This window comes from Oryza sativa, chromosome 4 (assembly GCF_034140825.1).
Source record: "Oryza sativa Japonica Group chromosome 4, ASM3414082v1".
Taxonomy (NCBI): Eukaryota; Viridiplantae; Streptophyta; class Magnoliopsida; order Poales; family Poaceae; genus Oryza; species Oryza sativa.
The window spans coordinates 7,681,530-7,703,959 of NC_089038.1; the positions used below are offsets into that span (position 1 = coordinate 7,681,530).

Consider the following 22,430-nt stretch of genomic DNA (forward strand, 5'->3'; position numbering starts at 1 on the left):
CTCTTTGCACGTATTGGCCTCACGCTTCATCTATCGCTAGTTGAATAGGGGTCCAATCATATACTTGCTTATCAATTCTGGAGTTCAGGTAGTGGCATGTACTCCACTTAGGTGTTATGACCAGAAGGATCCAATGGGCACTGCGGCATTAATATAGTGAAAGTTAAATACTAAAGCTATATGTGTCATGCTGTTGTATATATTTAGGGAACTCACTTACTATTGATTATAGGCGCACATAATGTACTCCTTGTCTCGGCGGGACCACAAGGTGTCGTAGATGTAGTTGACCATTCCTTGACGATCATTCTCGAGATTTGTGACAGTGGCCACTTGTGGATCAAGGAAGGCAATTTTCGGTGCATTCATCTGACACCACTGCCAACTTAACCTACACGCAAGATAAACGATCTTGTAAGCGAGTTAAATGGATTGTTATTACCAAATTGAGATGGGCGACAATACTTACAAGGAGTAGCACTTAAGGAGGCTTGTGTCCACTGCTCGGAGCCTGTAGTGGTCGAATAGATCCTTAAAGTCGACCACGATATAATTTGTTGGACCAAGGAATGGCTTTCCATCGTGCTCTCCAAGGATATCGGTAGCTCTATTCTGCCTCCTAGCGTTAGATTTCTCCATGTAGTATACGTGAAGGTCCTTGCAAGCGGTGCCCATTGTGGATAGCACGTCATCTCCAACCAATGGCATGCCTAGTTGGAACTCCTGTGGAGCGACGTATTTCTTCTTGACCTCCTTCCCCTGAGTCTCTTCATGCCCCTTGTCTAGATCTAGCTTCTTTGGAGCCAGAAGCGAGGCGTTCACCTTTCCTCCTCTTCCTCTCCCATTTGCATCGGGTTTAATTTATTGAGAATAATTCTCTGAGGGGAAGAGTGTGCCTTCCTACTCTTCTTCATCGGTGGGGGTTCATGAATCGCCTTGCTGTCGGCCTCCGTACGGTCCTCCCCAAAATCCATGTCATACTGCGACTGCACATTGTAAGATTGTGCATGACGATCTTGAGCTGGAGGGGCTAAAGGAGCAGAGTCGGGTCTCTTTGGCGGACGACCGCTTGGTGCAGTGGTTGGCCTCGCTCTATCCCTTATCTCAATGAGGTCCTTGGGCCATTGGATGAAGGTACCACTGGCATTTCCTAGTGATAGGACCTCGTCGTTCGGTGGATACTTCAGTGGGAACAGCTCATATTCAGGCTTCACCAAGTCAAGTTGAACTTTTGCACAATCGGCCCTAAGTTGCGCTCCATGCACTCTTGTCTCTGGGGTCGGCTTGTACGCAAGTCCCTCGGCTGCTGGAACTGTGAAGGTAGGCATCACCCTAACTGTGAGGGTGCAGCTCGTTGGTTCCTTTGTTAGATTTATCAATTTTTTTAGAATATTATATAACATATGGATTCGTTAAGCCTTTCATGCATTGTGCACGAAACTTTTACCGTTATGTGGTCGACGGCGCTGTCGACCGATGTTGGATTTTCTGCGAACTCGATTGATGCGCAACTGCTGCGCTTTTAGGGCCCGATTGAGATATTGAACTATCATCTCAATCAGGCCTAAACTATGGCCTGTCACAGGTAAGTGTCATCCGTGACGGGCTCTAGTTTTATGCCGATCTAGCATGTATGTGCGACCATATCTCAATCAGGCGTTTTTTCGGCTCGATTGAGATTACTTCCTTGTGATGGCCCACTAATTCCAGTCATGTTAGGGGCCGTCACAGATGGAAGAATCTGTACTAGTGGTATGTGTGTCAGGCTTGTAATGAAAAGAAAAACTACTACACTTAGCCCATTGATTCAAATATCCATTCTGCTAGAACTAGTTCATCCGTCCTAAAATATAAGTATTGTTGGACTCTGACACGGTCTCCGAGATGCTAATTTGACCAACAATATCTATAAAAATAAGATGTTTTAAATAAAAAGAGTTGCATACTATAATAGTTTATTTAATGATAAATCTAGTAACATTAATTTTATATGATTGATTTTTTTTATTAATGATCAAAGCTAAAAATGTTTGACTTATCACGTGCTAAAAATGATTATATTTTGGGACAGAGGGAGTATAATAATAGTCGAATACAACCCACTTTGGAAAAAAAAAAGTTGATGGTGTGTGTGCATGTGGCTTAGCCCCATGTTTTAAATATCCACTTTGCCAAACCTAATCTAGTCGAATCCGATACACTCCGAAGAAAAGAGTTCCTGTTTTGAAATAAGCAAAATATTCATTTGAAAAATGATGGTTCTGACAACGACGTGAATCTGATTTCTAAAGAACGTGGATGAACTAACGCTTAGCACGTTTGTTTAAATATCCACTGCGTCAGAAGTAATCTAGTGGTCCAAATCCAGTCCACCGTGAAGTATATAAAGAAAGAAGGCGCTTGTTTTGCAATAAACATCATCATTTCAAAACAATTGTTCTGACGACCACGCTATATATTACTGGACTAGGCTAATATATATATTTTTCGTTGCTCCCGTGAGCCACTTACATAAAAATATATTTTTGACGGGTTTGTCTATACTCACAGGAAGACTACTTCGCCTTCGCCTTGGCTTTCCCTTCACCGCGCCTATACGGGTGGTCCACACATTTCATAGCTATCCCTCTTATTACGGGGTGTTTACCTAGTCAACACTTTGATCCGGCTCTACCTAAATTTTTTTTTTCACCCGAACACATTACCAACTTGTATAACTATTGCCAAGCAGTTTCAGGATACCAAACGGATCTTCCTAGGTGGTATTCAAGTGGCCGATTTACCTTCTTTTGCAATCAGTTTCGCTAAAGCAACTGCTGCTCTAGCTAATTGCCTACCCTTTCCATGTGTGATTTCTATGTTATGTATGGCCGTGCCTAAAGGCATATCGGTTGAAGTAGATTATTCTTTTCTCTGAAAAAAAACCTTCCCAAACTGTCCAAGCTTGCTATGAGATTTGCTAGTTTTATCATCAAATAAAATAGATATGTTTTAAATATATGATAATGTAGCATTATATATAGCCTCTGTTATTATGATGCACTGGGTCACCAGGCCATATCTGGATTGTGCCGTCCCAGTTATGTTGCGGCATGGGCCAAGCCTGGGCGACACGGGGCTGGCCAGCGACTTGGTTGTTCGCAGGCTGGGATGCCTGGTTGCCACCACCTTGGTTTGCCTGAGAGCCGCGCCATAACCCGTGGCGTGCATTGGGTTCATGCCGCCAGTGCTGCCACGGTTTCCGCCGCTGGTGGCAACAAGCAATGCTGTGGGGGAGTTGGTGGAGCAGTTGGATCCCTTGTTGAACTCAGCGAGGATGAGCTGACTACGGGCTTCACTGACATGTGCAGTGAATAGGAAGGGGCGCTGCAGCGGGAGAGTAGTCTGAAGATTCTCATACATTGCGTTCAAACCTTGCAACTTGGCGAGGACGAGTTGCCGGTCAGTGACAGGATCAGTGAGATCACTGCGCATGTCCGCCATCATGTTCAGGTGTCCGCAGTAGTCGTTTGTGGTGAGATCTCCTTGCACGAACGTGTGGAATTTTGCCGACAGGTTCTTGGTGCGCTTCTCTCAATGGCTGAGGAACTATAGCTCGAGACAGAGCCGGACTTGGTGAGTGGTGACATTAAGTTGCATGATGCACTCCAGGAGATCAGCCGCAAAGGTGCCGTAGAGTCAGGTGAGCACCACGCATTCCATACATGCCCATAACGTGTGTCAGCCAACGAGGCATCGGAGAGGTCATGGTTGGAGAGAGCGTATTTGCCTAGCATGATGAGGAACAAGCTGTGCCATTTGGAGTAGTTCGTAGCACTGAGGTCGAGGACGAAGGGGACGAGGGCCTTGATGTAGAGAACCGACACCACTTAAGTGTGAATAGCTGGCTGTTGGATCACAAGTTGACCCACAGAAGACATCTCTTTCTAACCACAGCCAAAAATGCAACATGCTCACTCTCAGTTACAGGCCCTGTTCCTCTGTGTTCTGCCATATATCTTCTCCACCCTCCAGCAATTTTGATTTCGAGGACATGATCACATTTGATGTCTAAGTGGAAAGGATCGATGGAAGTAGTGATGTCTAGACCTGTCAGCATCTTTATATCCAACAATGTGTTAGCCCAAAGACTCACTTGCACACACACAGCTCTCTCTCTCTCTCTTTCACTCGATGAAACACACACACAGAGGAGGCAATGACAGAGGAAGAAGATGAACAGCACGCAATGAAACAAAGAGACGCAAGGAAATTTCTTGTCACTGCACACCAGTGAACCACCACACACTTCACTTTCTATTTTCCACACTTTAATCACACACTGATTACATGCTTAAATAGCACACACGCGCAGCAGCACACTAGCCACGTTTTTTTGCCGCACTAACCGGCCACCACTCACATGACATAGCCACTAATTAACCACTAATCACGTCTCTATGCATGCAGGCCATATCTCTTGGATGCAAATGCACTAACACACATGCAACACAGCTAACTGATCCACAATCCATGCCACTACTCCAGCTACTTGACTCGGCCACTACTCCCAGCCGATATCCACCTATAGCTTCCTACATGCAAGCACTTACATGCAGACCATGGATTTTCTTGATCAAGCTAACTCATGCACGCACTAATCACAACTCACACAATAAACAACAAGATTAAGTCTAACACAATGTTGGGGTCATGGGGCCTTGCCTAAACAGGAAGCAATTGAGGGTGTCTGACCAAAAGTATGTAGCTGCCGATAACATTGGTTCATTTTTCTTCATATTGGCCAAAGACAGAGATAAGCATTGAGCTATTCCCATTTCTTCCCAATGTTGTTGCTTGGAAGCTGCTATCCTTTTGTACCAAGTTCTATATCCCTTCAGGGAAGATGGCCATGACCTGAAAGTTGATTTCCATTTGACTAAATATGGGTTGGTTTGTCTGAAGGGAACCCTATTAGTTTCGGCGTTGATGAATTCTACAGGGTCAGGGTTGCCCATCGCCCCAAGAAAGAAATTGCTTGGTTCTTGACAAGATGGGATCAAGATTTGGTTCTTAAGATGCGGATATGGTTGATAAACAGAATAAGAGCAAGTTAAACATTGCATGAGCTAGAAAAGTGCAAGAGATTGGATCTTGGAATATAAAGTAATGCCGATAGAGAGGGTACTGATGAGCTCACCTCGGGAATTTCTGATGTGTGCGCCATCACTATAAGTCAATGTGAAGATCACTTGAAGCAGGGGTTTCGCCGCTGGGAGCCGAGTTGGCAGAAAGGTAGCCGGAGACAAAGTGGATTTTTCGCAAAAGGAGTGCTAGTGGAGGACTTAGCCAGAAAAAGAGTTGCAAATAGTGGACTTCTACTTATAAGCTGAACGGTTGAAAACAGAAAACCATAGAATTTCTCGGGTTTGACAAGAGCAAATTCCACTGCATTATATAATTCAACGGAATTGGGGGGCATGTGTTAACAATGAAATTTTTCATCAGATTTACTCGAAGAGGAAGGAACAAGATCAAAGCGGATTTGGTGCAAGATCAAGTTAGATTCACAGTTAGACTGCGCATCGGCTGGCATCATATCGTCTAGAAACAGAACACAGACTAGCCGATATGGCGTGTGGCGGATACGATATGACTTGGGCCCGGTTTGGGCTTGGTTTGGAATAACCGTCATTGCCAATTAGAGATAGAGCTCGATTAAGGCATTTGTATCTACTAATTAGGATATTTAAGTCGGTTTGTTAAAGATATGGCAAGAGTCCGCCAATATGGACTTATTTGTATTTTATCTTTAGGAAAGTTTGAGTCGTGTCTCTAATGGACTAAGTTTGTACTCGGGGTTACCTTTGTGGTAGCTCTTTGTGAGTGAGATTTGAGAAGAGTATAGGGTTGATTTGAAAGATAGAGAGTTGCATGGTTGAGACCATGAGAGATCCACTCGATCCATCCTTTGAGCACTTGAGTTCATAGTAAGCAAATCGTTGATTTAAGCATCCGAGACGGTTAGGTGTCTCCCGGCCGGTGAGCTTCCAAACTTGTGGTGAGTTGCGGGATGTTAGTGAGGGAGCTATTCCATCTCCGATAGGAAATGAAATACCCGGTGAGTGGATATAGCTCGTTGCTAGGAGGTTGCTTTGGTAGAGCAAGCTTCAACTATAGTGTAAACTCAGTGTCCAAGTTGGAAATCTTTATGATCACTTGAAATCGAAGAAAATCTAGGGGTATTGGCTTGGTGGCTAAAGGTTTCTTCCTGGACTCTTGCTTGGTGAGACAAGGGGTTAACTGAGACACAACCCTCTAGAGCTCTCCGTAATGGAGAGTATGATCCTTGTGATCTGAACTTCCGGAAAAAAAAAATTCCTTGTGTCCCCTTGTCTTGTCATTTGTTCCCTCTTGCTATTTTGCTTATTATACCTGTGTGGTGCTATTGCTTGCTACCTGCTATATTGATATATGTTCTTGGTTTCCAGGGAATTGCTTTACTCGCTATGAGGTGCTTGGAAGAGCAACTCATAGGTACCCAAAAGTTCATGGGGAAGAACTTCGGATGTTCCAGCCAGCTTTCTCTGCTCGGTTGTGAAAGCTACCAGGAATTCCGGGCATTTTGATATGAAGTTTTTTGTGCCCTTAATTTAACCGTTATAAATTTAAAGTGATTTTCATGAACACATATTTTCCTCTCCTCTAGATGACAGCACAATCCGTTCGGATCTATTTGGCTTGACTTGGTCTCTATAAGGTAGCTAGTCTTAGAGCAGGTACAATAGCAGGTTATAAGCCGGCTGTAACCATATATTGAGAAGAAAAGAGAAGAGAGAGAAGAAAGCGGGCTACAGATTTGTAGCCGGCTGCAACACGGACTCCAATATGCTATGTGTGTATGAGAGGTGGGACCGTGTATTAATGGTGTAGTATATTTTTACAGTTAACTATTGTATGAATGGGCTATTAGATTGGCTATAAATGTTTTGGAGCCAGTAGTTGGCTATACAATTAACCTTGCTCTTAAAAGAATAGTTTCTGTTTCCAAGACAAGAAGTGTTTGTAGGTGAGCTGGCAAAGTGACTTTGTGTGAAGAAAGAGGTAAGCCCTTTAGAACCAGCACCTATGAGCTTTTAAGTAGTAGCCAGTGAGTCAAAGCAGCAAAAATGAAGCGTCATCTATTTGGTTTTATGTCTATTAATGCTATAAAATAAATAGAATTGATTCCATTTGTCTGAGGTCATCTCTAAATGGCATCCCGCCTTTAGATTTGTAGTCCTATCTCGAATGAACATATGCTGGTCTATGGTCTCCGCCCACATCTTAATGGAGAATACTCTAGTACCGAAGCATTCAACATTGCCGCCAGATCAGCCATCGAGTGGCTCAGTGGACATGGATGAGGAAGTGTAAAGCAGCCCGTCCATGTCCGGATCCAATTCCATGTCCTGGTCCAGGGGCAGGCACATCAAGCTGAACCATCAAATGGTCCTCTCATTGATCTGGCTCAGTACTCCCTCCATACTCACAAGGAAATTATTTAGGACAATATTTAAGACAAACATTAGGAATATAAATCATAAATAACTCTTAAGTAGTTGAGTTTGAAAATATAAAAATTATATGAATAGATTTGTCTTGAAAAATACTTTCATAAAAGTATATATACATATATCAATTTTCAATAAAAAGAAGTCAAAGTTTTATTTTGGAGACCGTGTCGCTGTCCTAAACGAGTTCCTTTCCGAGTATGGAGGGAGTATTTCACAGTGATTGTTAGAAAAAGTAGGCAAAAGCAGAAGACATCGTATTGGAAGACCCACTTTAATTTGTTCTATTCCTACACGTTAAATAGTCCTTATATTGCTATCACCATTAGCCTTAAATTAGTATCGTTGTCACTCATGTCAGCATCACTCATGTCAGCATCTTTGTCGCACTCATGTCAGCATCATTCACGTTAAAAGCCCATTAAGACTCCCTCCGTCCTAAAATATAGCAACATATATTAGATGTGACATATGTTAGTACAATAAATTTAGACATACCTTTGTTTACATATGTTGTACTATGATGTATTCCATCCAACAAACAGTTGCTATATTTTAGGATGAAGGGAGTAGTATCTTTGTCACTTATGTCAGCATCACCGAAATTAATCGAGAAACACTACGGTGCTCATACTATCTATACAAATGATCTGAGCAGTTCATTTCTAAGGATGGATTAGTACTTTACTAACAAAGTGATTAGAAGTAACATTGAAATTAATGTTTTGTCCCTCGATCGGTCTGTGCTCATCTCCTCATATGTCGAGCTTGCTCGCTCAGATTACATGTAAAAAAGGAAAACAACTAAAGTAAAGATTTATCCCTCCGCTCCTAATTTTTTTCTTGACAATTAATACTCTTCTATATTTCTACTAGCGTCAAATAATGTGATAGTATAAATAGATCTAAATCTTTGGATAAGATTAGATTAACGGTTTAGATTCTTTTCTACTATCAATATCAATAGATAACACCATAGCGGAACTCTAATATATTACTCCCTTCGTTTCCAAGTAGTTTGATTTTTTTTCCTAGTCAATTTATATAAAAAATACTATAGTAGTGTTCTCAATATAAAACAACTTAACCATATTATCAAAATATGTTCGATGTTAGATTTAATGAAACTAATTTGTTATTTTATATGTTACTAAATTTTTTTATATACTTGGTCAAACTTTATAGAGTTCAACTATGAAAAGAGTTAACTTCTAATATGAAACGGAGGAAGTATGATAGTAATCATCGTCATTGTCTTCATTTGTTCCACCTGCCTTGACGACCCAAACAAACAATGGAGCATCCAACCCACTACAGACCATCACATCTATATATCAACAAACCCTCGGGTTTTTTTTATCTCGGTCAGCAAAGCAGGCGGCGCCGCTCAGAGTTGCGTCTTCGTTTGAGCAATTGCAACATGAGGAGGGTGCTAAGGGATCGTCTGGGCTACTCTCTCCCCGCTCAACACAGGTAACAGTTAAAGCCGTTAATTTTTAACGGTGGTACATTTTCTCCTTTTTTTTTCCTTTGAAAATTGCTTGTTCGTTCAAAGTTACCCTAAACCATCGATGAAAATTTTCCCTTATTTGCCACTCGATGAAATTTTGCTACCTGATATGCCATTGCCATCAGGTAGCAATTTCAGCTCTTTTTTTCGTTCGAGCCGTTAATTTCAGCTCTTTCCCTTTAGCTCACTGCTCACCTATAGTGCCGGATCATTCATTTCTTTGTAGAAATGCCAATCCTATCCGGCTATCCCAATAGTCTTATCAGGTTCTTCCTTTGTATCTGTTCTTCCGTACTCCCTTCGTTCCCTTGGATTCTTCTCGGCAGCAAATGTGGTGTTGTGGTAGCGTTCTCTGCTTAAATGCCTGATGCGTCAAGCAGAATACAAATCCTCACCAGAATACAAATCGAGCAACACCTGCAACAGGATAGGGTGGCAAAAGCGGCAGCTAGCACGGGATATCTATGGCCCGGTGTGAGTTCCCAACTCCCCCTAGGCTTTAGCGGCTACGCTGCATCCGCTCCTTCGTCCCGGGCAGCTGGAGCCGGATGCGAGGGTGCCCGTTCAAGCTGCTGTGCAGCATCCTTTCGTTCCTGGGCGGCTTGAGCTGCGATGCCGTAGGTGCGCCATTTCTCAGCAGTCCAACCAGCAGCATGGAGCAAGAAACCAATTTTTCATCCATGCGTATTCTAGTAGGATTACATAGATTACATGTAGGCTATAATAGTATAAACAAAAAATTCTACCACATAAACCAGAATGCCAATCGATCAGGATATTATGTATTGTTAGTTAGTTACCATTCTACAGGCCAAGCAACGCAGAAAAAGAGTAGAGTATCCTGGTCAGAAAAAACATGTTGATACAGAGCAAATAGTCGATCTCAGCAATCCCAATCCGGCCATCACCATCTCATGCGATGGGGGACGCAGATCCGCACGACCAGTCCGGCCCATCTAGTTTCTGCGTACACATTTTACTATAAAAAACCCTCATAGCATTAGGCTTATAGGTGCTGGTTCATTTAAAACTAACACATATAGTGTTTTGCCACCTACACAAGCTGAAAATTAAAAAAAGGGCACCTTTAAGTGACAATAGGTGTCGGTTGTAGAGAAAAACCGACACATATATTATATGTGCCGGTTTTTTTAGAAAAAAGTTATCTTTAATATATCATAAGTGTCGTTTTTTTAAAAAAATCGGCACCCTATCAAGCGAGCCGAGCCGAGCTGAGAGAGCCGTTTTTTTAATCGCACGGGCCGCCTGCATAAAGATGTCGTGGGAGGTGAGGAGAGCGTGTCGTCTTTATCCACTCGCCCCCTCCTCTTGCCCTCTCACTCCCTCACTCCCTCTACTCCCTTCTCTCATCCCCGCCGCCTCCCCTCTCGTCTAGCTCGCTAGCAGTAGAGGATGTGGCGGCGATGGCATCAGCAGTTCTTGCAGGCAGAATCCGGTGGTCTTCAACCCCCTCCCCTTCCCCCTCCTCATCCGGCCCCAAGCTTCTCCGCAGATCCAGCGGTGGCGGTGGTGTCGGCAGCTCCTGCTTGCGGATCCGGAGGAGGCGGCGGCAGTGGCGTTTCCAGCGGGCGGCCCTTCCGCCCCCAAGCTTTTCCCATTGTGGTGAGACGATGGCATCGAAGCTCCCGCGGGCGGATCCGGTGTAGGCGGTGGCGAAGGTGTTTATGCTGGCGGATCCGGTGGTCCTCTAACCCCCCTCCTCCCGCTCCGCACCCAAGCTTCTCCTGCGGCCGCGGCGGTGGCATTGGCGCTCCCGCGGGCAGATCCGGCGGAGGTGGCGACGGTGGTGTTTCCGACGGGCGGATCGAGCGGTCCTCTAACCCCTCCCCCTCCGTCCTGAGCTTCTGCAGCAGCGGATCCGACTGCGGCGGCTTTTCCTGCGGATCCGGCGGTGGTAACGACGACATCGGCGGCTCCTGTGGGCAGATCCAGCGGAGGGGATGATGTTGTTGTTTGTGTTGTGTAGTTGATGTTGTTGTGATAATGACTGGATTGATTTTGGTGGCGAAGTTGAGGGAATGTGCTTGATACATCGAGACGACCCTTTTTGTTATTATGTGAACCTCAAAGGAGTCAGTTCTTAAACCAACACATTTGAGAGAACCTCAAAGGTGCCGGTTGAGAAAACCGGCACCCAAGGCCGGTTCCAAACCCGCACCTATCGGCTATTCTACAGTAGTGATTTTGATATAATATGTATATATACGATAAAATATAAAATATAAAATATATATACACGTATACAAAATACACAAACATTGCATATGTGCATATTGTTGGTATTGTTGGGTATCACCCATGAGTATTTCCAAGGATATCTTATTTATATTTCCGTAAGGAAGGCGACGGTATGGAGATATGTTTTATATTTCTTTAGTCAACCTATAATTTATTCACCATAGTTTAAACAGGGGTTAAGATAAAATTGGATAAGATAGTGGACACATAGCAGATTCACCTCTAAAAGAATATCTAGTATGAAACAGCCCTAGGAAACTTTTTTTTTTTGAGAAACACAGTACAAACGCAGGCGCTCACAACGTGCACACACTCACCCCGATGAACGTACACACGCACACCCTACCCCTATGAGCACCTCCGAAAGACTGGGCCAGCATTTCTTGAGATTGACGAAGTCACCACAGGCGCCTCGCTGTCGACGGGTACGTCGTCTACCACTGGAAGAATAATTAGCCGTAAATGCGAGCACCCGTGTCAAATCTAGGATTTGAACCTGGGTGGGCTGGTTCCACCACTGTCACGCCCAGAAATTCTCAAACCAGAATTTCTAAGCTGAATGTGCATTAAATCCCTGTCCAGGACCAGCCAGGGTACACAAACGACAATTGTTGACATACAAATCCACGTCTTACAAAAATAGAAAAGATTACAAATGCAGCGGAAAAGATAAAAGCGAGCTAAACCGGGAAGCTTGACTTCAGCAGCGAGCGACTCCACTCCACAGGCAATCCTTGACGGCAGCGACGAAACCAACTTTGACAAAACAGCTCCAACTAGGAAGATCTTCAGCTCTGGTGTGGGGGAAAAAGAGAGCAAGACTGAGTACTACCCACTGTACTCAGCAAGTCATACCGGAAGGGGAGGTATGATGCAGGATATAACCAAAGGAGGCTAGAGGTTCTTTTGCATAAAACTAGCATTTAAAAGCAGTAGTTGAAAGCAGTAAAACAGTTGTAGTAATTAATCAATATTAACCAAACACTGTCCAACGCTACACCACGTTGCAACAGGCCCAACCAACCACCTGAACTACACCAGTTCATTAAGCTAAACTAGGGGTGAGACTAATCACGGTGAATCTAGTTGATCGCCCATAACCGCGGGCACGGCTATTCGAATAGTTTTACTTTGGCCAGAGGTGTACAACTGTACCCACAAGACACGATTCCACACATGTCGCCATGCCCCGAAGTATCACCATGATACTGCAAAGGGGGAAATCGTGACAAGACCCTCCACATAACCCTCCCCTAACCATCCACACCACGCTAAGGTTTCACCCCCACCCCTCAAAAGGCAGTGGGCGGTCCCCTCTTGCGCCGCGGTGAATCCGGCAGCTGGACAACCGGACACCCCGGCCGACCCAACTCCATCACGCCCACCCTCGCCACCGGTGCCTAGGAAAGGGTCGAGCTATACTTCAGATCAAGCAGTTACCCACTCCCGCTTGTGGTAAGCACGGTAAGTCTCCCAGGGTTTCCCGTGAACCGGTCCTTAATTGCCATGGGTGCGACCAGCAAAACCATGCACCCACAGCCCACCATTCAGTGTATTTTAATTACCTAACACCATTGCGGTGGCACCAATCCAAAGCTATGCTCATAGTCAAAGTCTATGTAAAAATGTGATCCCCATGTGTGTGCTAGTTGAACTAAGCATGGCTAAGCATTTCCTAAACCAACATCTAGTCATTTTGATACCCAGGTTATCAATGGCATATGGTAAACAATAAATGGCTGAGTAATAGGACCCATCCCACATGACATTGTAAAAGAATGCAACATTTAATAGAAATGTAGGGTGTTTGTAAATTGGGTACAATATGATCAAACGTAAAGCATGACTTGCCTTGCTCTCGCACTGATGAGACCTCAGCAACGTCTTCGAAAAACCGCGGATCGACGAAACGGCCGAAATCTACGCGACAAACAAAGCACACAAGCAAAACATGCTATAAGACTACTGAAACAGGAAACAAAAGCATTTTTAATGGATTCTTTGCATTTTTCTTGATTTACTGAGAATTGAATGGACTTAAACGGAGCTCGGATGAATTACTTATGAATTTTAGAAGATAAACTGTGTTTTTACTAATAAAGAAAAGTCCTTAATTAATTATTGCGCAATATTGCCCCAGGGCTGACGTCAGCAAGGGGTGGGGCGGCGCCGACATGCGGGCCCCACTGGTCAGTGGCACTAAGAGAGGGAGAGGGGGCGGCTGGCAAGCGGGCCCACTGGGCAGTGTCACAAAGGGGGGGAAAGGCGGCCTGGCTCGGCTCGGCTTCAAGCCGGCCGGCCGGTTATGGCGAGGGCGGCGGCGGCGGCACGCGCGGTCACCGGCGGTGACCGGCGGCGCGGGAGACGGCGGCGGCCGGCGCGAAGGCGGCGGCGGCGGCCGAAGACGACGGCGCACGCGCGGAGGGCGGCGGCGCTCATGGGAGAGAGAGGAAAGGAAGGAGGAGAGGGGATTCCTCACCTTCGAGCACGGCGGCCGGCGCGAAGGAAGAAAGCGGCAGCGACGACCGGTGATGCGGAGGCACGGACGGGCGGCGGCGACACCCTAGGAGAAGATGGAGAGGCGTTAGGGATGGAGAAAGCGACCGCGACGACCAAAATGGCCGGCCGGAGATGGAAACAATGGCGAGCACACCGGCGACGCGGGGAAATCGGAGCTCCGGCGGTGATTCGCGGCAACGAAGCGGCGGCCGAGGTAGCTCTCGCGGCGGCGAAGCTAACGGCGGTGGCGGGTTGGCGCGGCGGCGACCCTAGCGGCAGTGGCGCGCGGCCGAAGGCGACGGCAAGCGGCGGCGCTAGCAACAAGCGGCGCGAGCGCGATAGGAGGCACGGGAGAGCGCGGCGAATGAGGGAAAACGAAAGAGGGGGCTCGGGAGAGTGCTTTTATGGGCGAGGGAGGGGAGGACGTGGCCGGGAACCCTCCCGATTTGGCCGGCGACGTGGGGAGGAGAGAGAGAGAGGGGTGGGATTCGAAATTGTGACATGTGGAACCCAAGAAAAAATCCCACAATGCCAATTCCAATTATTAATTGCATTTATTAATTATGGAATTAGCTCTAGGTTAATTAAGATAATTTCTTCGGACAATTTATTTAACCAATTTTTTTAAAGCAAGCAAAAGGGGAAACTTCCGGGCGTGACAACCACAAGGAACCTAACCAGTTGAGCTATGCTCACAGCCCTAGGAAACTATGATTCATCTGTACTTTTGTACTAATCATGTCTAGTATACACTTAGCATATACATGCTTACAACATAGAACTTAGTTCCATGCAACCATGTACTACTGAGAGACCACTTCCAGCTAGTCTGCCAGCCTCGTTATGGTATTTACGCACTCTTACGTCATACCCGAACGTGGAGAAACATATACAACGGATGGACATTGCTATCTCCACATGCCGCCAACCTCAATTTCTGTGGTGCACACCCGCATCTAACGATATTTATCTAGCCTAAGCACCATGTCTATGCAAATAAACAATATCACTAACTCACACAGGAGTCTCACCCTACGGATGAACAAGTTGGACCTAAAAGTCATTGGACCGTTATCGTAGCAAGGATCAACTAGCCTAGGATGAAGCAGATATACTATGTATATACCACTCATAGAAAATATATTCAATAAAGAAATATATAAACCATGAGCATAAATAAATAAAGAAGGTGATTATATTAATTCAACTATAGTTGTACACAAATAAGAGAGTACTATAGACATACCCAGAACTCCAAGAAGATTATTGGACTGAAGCTCCTATGCTTTATTTCTACTAGAAACTATAGAGACCACAAGGTGGTTGAGGGAATTTGCTCCTTAAAAGTGTGTGTTGTGAAGTGAAGTGGAGAGCTCTATTTATAGCCTCCAATGATGGTTGTAGGCTACCGACCTCCCATAACTGCCATTTGGGGCCAATGAAGGACCAGCACGTGGAGGGCCAGGATGAGTGGAACTGATGACGGTTCGACTGAACCTCTGGCCCCACCTCCTCGCAACCACCTTTCTTCAGTGACTGTCTTGTGGCCCCTAAGGCGGTTCCTGGGAGGTTGGCCTCACTCTAAGTCGGTTTGAGGTGACTTATGGACTCCTCAATCCGTATGCTCGCACGTGATTCGCTGGAAGTATGTTTTCTTGCTTGCCGGCTTCATTTATCCTTCACTTTAGTGTATAATTCCTGCATTCATGTTAATTCTCCAATCCTAATACGACTAAATTATTTATTATTGGTATACGTGTAAGAAATGCAAAATTTCCCTTTATTTATTCTGCTCGTTGACGGTGGAAATTGGTACTTAACGACCGTCAATACGTTTACAAAAGATATATATGTATAAAAAAAATACACGTATATAAAGTTTGTAGACGTACGTATAAAAAACCGAATAGAAAAACCGAAAAAGACTAACAGAAACACCGAAAAAAATAGAAAAAAAGAAAAACAACCGTGCACATGTCCCCTCTCCTGCACGCCATGTGGTTGGTCGTGCGGGAGGGGCGCGCGCGACTAGGTGCAAATTAGCTGTATGGTCATGCGATTGCCTTCTTTCGACCCTGCACTAAGAGCAAGTACTATGAGGTTATAAGCACAAACTACAAAGTGCCATGTATGGTTAAATGATGATTTGGAAGAGAGAAGAGAAGTGAGAGGAGATGCCACTCCTCATGCAAAAGACAACCTCCAAACAAACTTAAAGAAACAAGAGAAAATGAGAGGGGTTGATTGGTGACAAGTACTGTATCAGGACTAGTGAATAAAATTGGAGGTGACCACTACATCTGTTTTAAACTTAGCCCTAATTAATCAACACCCCAATGAAGCAGCGCGTTTACTGGGTTGTGCAAGCGCCCGCACGTGGCCAGGCTTGTGTGAGAGGTGCTGGTGTTGCGATGACAAAGGAAGGGTCGTTGGAGAGAAGGCAGATGCGGAGGCATCCCATGAGTGATGCCTGCTATCGCCACTGCAGATCCCGCCGTTGCAGCTGCTGGCGCTGTCCCTCGCTTGATCGCCGCTACTATACTATACGTATCATGTTGCTGGTGTCGGCCCTCACCTCGTTGCTACTGTTGTGGATGGATCCCAACTCAATCCCTCGCTGGTAGCCACCACAGAAATGTTGCGTCTGCTGCAGTGGGCAAAACGTCGTGGTCACTGATGAGCTACAACGACACTGGAAGGAGGACGAAGAGGCGTTGGAAGGAGGAAGAAGCAGCCCAATGGTAAGATGGTCCAGGACGGTATTGCAATGAAGATGCTTCGGTTGAGAGTGGTATTTTATTGAATCCTATTAAACTGATGGCATTCCAGCAAACCACTTTTTTTGACGACATATATGCAGATTTCTCAATCAGATCCAATGGTCCAACATTTGATTGATATGATAGCTAGATCAGTAAATAAATTGACTGATGTTTAGCTATTTCCCTATCTGAATAACAAAATAAAACATTTTTTTCCCAAAATCATATACTGAAACCCCTTTCTTTTCCTGAAACGATCACTAGCTAATTCTCTTTGGCTCTTTTCAATTCTCCGGTGTGTATATATATAACAGGGCAATTGCGCGAGTCCAACAACTGTGGAACGAGTGGGAGATACAATGCCTGGTGATAGTGAGCTTCTTGCTGCAGGCGTTCCTCCTCTTCGCCACGGGCTTCCGGAAGCGCCACAGGTCGCGCGTGCTACGTGGGCTGCTGTGGCTCGCCTACCTCTCGGCAGACTCCGTTGCTGTCTTCGTTCTCGGCCGGCTCACCCTCCAGACGGGTGACCCACGCCACCAGCTGACGATCTTCTGGGCGCCATTTCTGCTGCTCCATCTTGGCGGGCAGGAGACTATCTCGGCTTTCTCCATGGAGGACAGCGCGCTGTGGAAGCGACATGTGCTGAACCTGCTGACGCAGTCGACGCTGGCCATCTACGTCGTGGCCAAGCAGTGGCGAGGCGACCGGCGTCTCCTGCCCCCCATGCTGCTTATCTTCGTCTGCGGGATCGGCAAGTACGCCGAGAGGGCGTGGTATCTCAGGAGAGCAGGCTCACGGGCACCTGGAAGCAGATCCATCGCCGGCCATGTTACCGGCGCCAGGCGGGAATTCGAACGTGAAGTGTTCTGGTACTACGACAAGCTGAATTGTATTTTTGTGGAGAATCTTCAGCTACATTTCGAGCTAGTCTTGGAGCTGGCCACCCGGGGCTTCCAGCTAAGCTTAGATTTCCTCATGGACGTGATCCCTGCGAAATCCTTGCGCCCTGAAACCGATTGGAACGAAGGCCTCGTGGCAAGGATCAAATCTTCGGAGAAACGAGCTGATCTGGTATACAAGTTGGCTGAGGTCCATCTTTCCCTGATCTATGACTACTTGTACACCAAGTTTGGAGGCTTCTCGGGTATGGTCCTGCTGCATTGTGTGCTGCTACTGCTTCGGCCAGCCATGTTTGTCCTAACCTCTATAGCTGTATCCTTGTTTGTCGTTGCTCAGGTTGACCAAGAGGCACTACACTGGTCAAGGTCACCTGTGACGGGCCCAAACCCTCACCTTTGACGGTTTTGGGCTTGGTCAGTGATCAGTGGTCACTGGTAAGTCCAGTCACCTTTGACGGGTGGCCGGCCGTCAGTGGTGACATCCACCTCTGACGGGCAAGTTAATAGAAGGCCGTCAGAGGTGTTGGTCTAAGCTAGACTAGGGCTTGTTAGGACCCGTCACAGGTGTCTCATCTCTGACGAGCCCCTAAATAAAGGCCCGTCAGAGGTGATGATCTCCGGTATATAGTAGCCGTCACAGGGTGACCCACCTGTGACGGGCCCGAAAGTAAAAGCCCGTCACAGGTGGGTCACCTGTGACGGTCCGACGTTTGCGAGTCCGTCACAGGTGAGGTTACCTGTGACGGATGTTTCTTCCGAACCGTCACTGATGAGTTAATTCCAGAAAAAAAATAAATGCTAAATATTGGCTAGCCTCAGGAATTGCTAGCCATGCCCTCTGAAAAACAGAAACATCACAGGTGCCAGTCACCCCCCCTCCATATGTATCACATATCCCCAACTGCCCAACATCACAGATGCATCACATATCACACATCCATCACAAAGCAACAATTTACAACATCACATATGCAACAATTTAATTTATTATAGCACACAATTCATACCCCATGAAAGTCCTCAAATGATTACCAAAATTTCTTGTATTCTGTTCGTTGTGAACCTCCACAACCTGTCAATAAGGGAAAAAAAAGGAGAAAACAGATGAATAGTACAACATAAATCGTAGTTGATCAAATGTGATGACAATTTAGTAAAGTACCATAAATATTGCACATATGAAAGTAAATTACATTGCACTCTATAAAAACATAATTTTTTACATCGCCAGAAATTATAAAAACATCTTTTTTACATCACAATAAATTATCTAGCCAAGTTCATGAGTCTATTTGGCATGAAAACGTCCTTTCTTGTTCATTATTTCTGCAAGAATAAAGGCGCACAATTCGCCTCTGATAGCGGGGGGGTTGATGGGTGAGATCTTGAAGCCAGCTCTACCTTTCTGTTTAATAAATAAGAGGTTAATTAGCACGTTTTGAATAGCAATGTAGATATTGAAATGAGCTTATTCGCCATTAGCAACAACCTCAGGGTCGAAATCTTTCACCTCTCTTAGAAGTGTTGACATGTTGTGGCACACGTGGAAACCACATTGGTCTCCGATCTGTTGTGCGCATGCAAACTTGGTGTCATGATAAAGTTCATTCTTGCCCTCCTTGTGCCTACCACCCTTTTCCACATATGGGCCCCAAGCCATATTTAAGGCCTTGGTGATTTCACTGAAATCATAATCTTTGGACTTATTGGAGTTAAGGTAGGTAACCCTACTCCACTTAGGTACGATGACTAGGAGAATCCAATGTCGCCTGCGCAGTGGTTATGTAGCGTTAGTACTAAGAACCTTAACTTAAAAAACAATATACACGAAGGGTATTGTCCTCTTACTCTTGGTTGTGTACGCACATGATGTACTCCTTGTCTTGATGGGCCCATAAACACCGGTTGACATAGTCAACCACCTCAGTGAAGCTCTGTTGTAAATTAACCTCATTCACCATGGATGGATCAAGGAACCCAACCTGATTACCATGGCGACGACTCTCGATCCAACACAACCTTAAAATATTTACGTATTAGAACTAATTTAATTAGGAGATATAGTCCAGTCATATCACAAGTATAGAAGGTATGCACTTACAAGGAGTAGCATTTTAGAAGACCAGTGTCCAACTTCCGGATCCTGAAAAGGTCGAAGAGGTCATCAAAGCCTATAGTTATATAGGCAGGCGACGATAGGAACGGCTGGTGGTCGTGATGTCCAACTATGGATGACTCCCTCATTTTCCGCTTGGCGTTGCTTAGCTCCATGTATTGCTTATGTAGCTCTCGGCAAGCAATACCCATCACAGCTAACACATTGTCCTCCACCAATGGCATGCCTAGCTCAAATTGGGCTGGCGCCCTCACGACCTTCCCCGATTTGCTCACCGGCATCGACGTCGCAGCCTTGCCCCTTTTTGGCTCCGGCGCCAACTCCCCGACCTTCCCCTTGCCTCGTTCACGCTTCTGGCCCTTGACAAGTGGTGGGGAGCTATCGGCCTTTCTTGTGGTCTTTATTGGAGCCAAGCTTTGAGCTATATCTGCCAAGTCCATATCAGCTCCACCGGGAGAATGAGGTACTGACAATGCCGGTCCACGGGGAGCCTCAATTGATAGCTTAGACTTGGGAGGTGTAAGCTCCGTCGGTCGACTTGGACGAGGAGTCATCTTCACAACTATGTCTTCTTTAGGCCATTGTATGAACGTCTTGCGCGCATCGCCCAAAGTCATGATTTCATCATTTGGGGGCACGGGCAGCGGATAGCCTGACCAGGTGTCCTTTACTGTATCGATGGACACCTTGGCATACCCAGCTAGCAGGTCTGCGCCGTGGACCTTGTCTGTAACCGAGGGCTTGAAAGCCATGCCCTCAGCGACTTCAGGAGCGAAAGTTGGGTGGACTCTCGCTAGTAGGACACACTGTGCTGCGCCCTGCATAAGGTGAAAGTTTGAATTTAATATTGGAATGTGTAAATGTCTTTTATTAGATATGGATCGGATAACAACAATTACCTCGATGTGGTCCACTGCAGCTAGTGGTGCGATCGGGAGACCAGGGGCCGGCACCTCTGTGGATGCACAACTACTCCTATGCTGTGACGGACTCGCGTCGTGTTGTACACGAGGAGTTGGTTGCACAGCAGGTGTTGTGACTCGGGGTATATTCATGTCGGCGAGCACCTTGTTAACCCTTTCTTCCACCCTTGCATTCATGCTAGCTTCTAGTTCTTGAATGACCTCAACCTTAAGTTCGGCCTTCAAACGAGCGTCCCTCTCTTCCTTGGAGACTTTCCGTTTCCTGTATTGGGAGCTGTACTGAGGGAGTCCATGCTTCCAGGGCACATCGCTACCAATTCCCCGAGTTCGGCCAGGATGTTCTTTGGTTCCGAGCGCCTTTGTGAGGATGTCATCTTCGCGCCTCTTCGGCGCGGACTCAACCTCGCTTTGTGAAGCTTGTTCAGCAACCAAGCCCAACTGGAAAAGAAGATAGTCGTTTATACGAACTTGTACTTTATACGAACGGAAATTAGTTAGGTTAAGTAGTGAACTCACCAGTTCCTGATAGACGACGGCATCACTTTTGTTCTCAAATGTGACAGAGCCGTCCGGGTTGACCTTACCCCTTGCCCGCGCCCAGTTGCGAGCTCTTTGTTCAGGGATGTCTGAAAACGGGGCAGGGACATTCGCTGCTGCAGCGGCTGCATCTTCTTGGGCCCATATTGCCTCCTTGCCGATGTACCCTGCGGTGCCCAGCCGATGCGGGTGCTCATTCCGCTGTTGCAGTACGCGATGTGCCTCGCTGGATTCCCTAAACTCTTGGGTGGTCTTGAGAGAGCAGAATTCCTCCCACACCGCTTCGGTTATTTGAGGGTATTCATCGAACGGCGTATGATTGCCGGGCGGGTTGACATACTCGGTGAAGAGCTTCGACTTCCAATTCTTCCAAGCTTTGCCCATCTTTTGGAATGCCTTCCGCTTGAGCCTATCCTTTGCTTCGGCTGGAAATGTGAACCATTTCTCCATTGCCGTCCAAGCTCGCTCTTTCTCGGCTTCTGTGACCTTCCCGATATCTTTATGGAGGATCCCGAAGTTCTCACGTGCCGCTATCCCGCAGCAGTTAGACCATCTTCCAATGACAGTCCTGGGCGCCGTGGGCCTACCACTAGCGTCAACCTCTCTTATAACTTGCACTGTGGTCGGCCATATATTTTGTGACCGCGGATTTCTACTAGACCTACTTGCACTTGTCTCGCTCGACATCGACGTATGTTGTTCCTGCGGCAATTCTGCAGCACAAACAGAAGGCAATATTTGCTAAGGGGTGCTAGCTAAAATTTATGTGGTTATGTGGTGAAAATTTATCCTATAAATTACCATGAATTTCGGGTTGTTGGACCGCCGTTGTCGCGGGATGACCTTCGGCAACTGCCTTTGTGGCTGGGTTTGCTTCTTCCTGGATCCTCGCAGGTGTTGGGGAGGGCGGGTTTGCGCCGGGCGTTGACATGGTTTAACTTTCGCGAAAAAGATTATAAATTTACTACCGTTAGACTAAATAGCATTAGATCCAATGTAATACGGGGTATACTATGAAAGATATGGCCTCAGTTTTGCTGAGAAATATGCATCAATTACAATCATTTGCATGAAGGGATAAAAAGAGGAAATCAGCTACTAGGAGAAAAAAGCAACCCAAAGAACATAGAACAAGTGTAGTTCATCTGTTCTTATCAATAAAATAGAACAAGTGTAGTTCATCTGTTCTTATCCATAAGGAAAAGAGCAAGTGCAGGAAATTAGAGTAGTAGCAACAGCATGGCCATATAATAGCAGCAATAAGAGCAGTAGCAGGGCCATATAACAGCAGTAGGGGTATATATGCCACAGGGGCAGCAACAGCAAGGGGAGATTCACATAAACAGCAACAGCAGGGTGGAAATTCACATAAACAGCAACAGCAGAGGGAAAT

The 22,430-nt window shown here is 46.0% G+C and overlaps 2 protein-coding genes across 5 annotated transcripts; one reads left to right on the forward strand and one right to left on the reverse strand.

Annotated features, from left to right (window-relative positions):
• The first annotated feature begins 8,802 nt into the window (after nt 1–8,802).
• LOC107280566 (uncharacterized) lies at nt 8,803–18,307 on the forward strand. Of its 2 annotated transcripts, XM_026024602.2 has the most exons (3): nt 8,803–9,005; nt 16,877–17,706; nt 17,799–18,307. In XM_026024602.2, the coding sequence occupies exons 1-3, from the start codon at nt 8,827–8,829 to the stop codon at nt 17,801–17,803; spliced, it is 1,014 nt and encodes a 337-aa protein (XP_025880387.1). In that variant the 5' UTR covers nt 8,803–8,826; the 3' UTR covers nt 17,804–18,307. The 2 variants fall into 2 exon arrangements, with proteins under 2 accessions (XP_025880387.1, XP_015634494.2); XM_015779008.3 differs by having other exon boundaries at nt 16,877–18,307.
• A 324-nt stretch (nt 18,308–18,631) lies between these two features.
• On the reverse strand, nt 18,632–21,735 carry LOC136355919 (uncharacterized). Of its 3 annotated transcripts, XM_066309217.1 has the most exons (6): nt 21,017–21,734; nt 20,477–20,938; nt 19,563–20,395; nt 19,310–19,480; nt 18,951–19,230; nt 18,632–18,866 (listed from the first exon to the last, which is right to left on the reverse strand). In XM_066309217.1, the coding sequence occupies exons 1-6, from the start codon at nt 21,722–21,724 to the stop codon at nt 18,750–18,752; spliced, it is 2,571 nt and encodes an 856-aa protein (XP_066165314.1). In that variant the 5' UTR covers nt 21,725–21,734; the 3' UTR covers nt 18,632–18,749. The 3 variants fall into 3 exon arrangements, with proteins under 3 accessions (XP_066165314.1, XP_066165313.1, XP_066165312.1); XM_066309216.1 differs by having other exon boundaries at nt 18,972–19,230; nt 19,563–20,938; nt 21,017–21,735; XM_066309215.1 differs by having other exon boundaries at nt 19,563–20,938.
• Between the last annotated feature and the right edge of the window lie 695 nt (nt 21,736–22,430).

Bases quoted from the DNA above. Each gene is read 5' to 3' on its own strand.
- LOC107280566 (XM_015779008.3), top strand. From the start codon at position 8,827: ATGGAGCATCCAACCCACTACAGACCATCACATCTATATATCAACAAA. The intron at 9,006-16,876 runs GTAACAGTTAAA...TATATATAACAG, and splicing joins TCTCTCCCCGCTCAACACAG to GGCAATTGCGCGAGTCCAAC.
- LOC136355919 (XM_066309215.1), bottom strand. From the start codon at position 21,724: ATGTCGAGCGAGACAAGTGCAAGTAGGTCTAGTAGAAATCCGCGGTCA. The intron at 19,481-19,562 runs GTAAGTGCATAC...AAATATTTTAAG, and splicing joins CTTCTAAAATGCTACTCCTT to GTTGTGTTGGATCGAGAGTC. The intron at 18,867-18,950 runs GTTGTTGCTAAT...TTTATTAAACAG, and splicing joins TGAAAGATTTCGACCCTGAG to AAAGGTAGAGCTGGCTTCAA.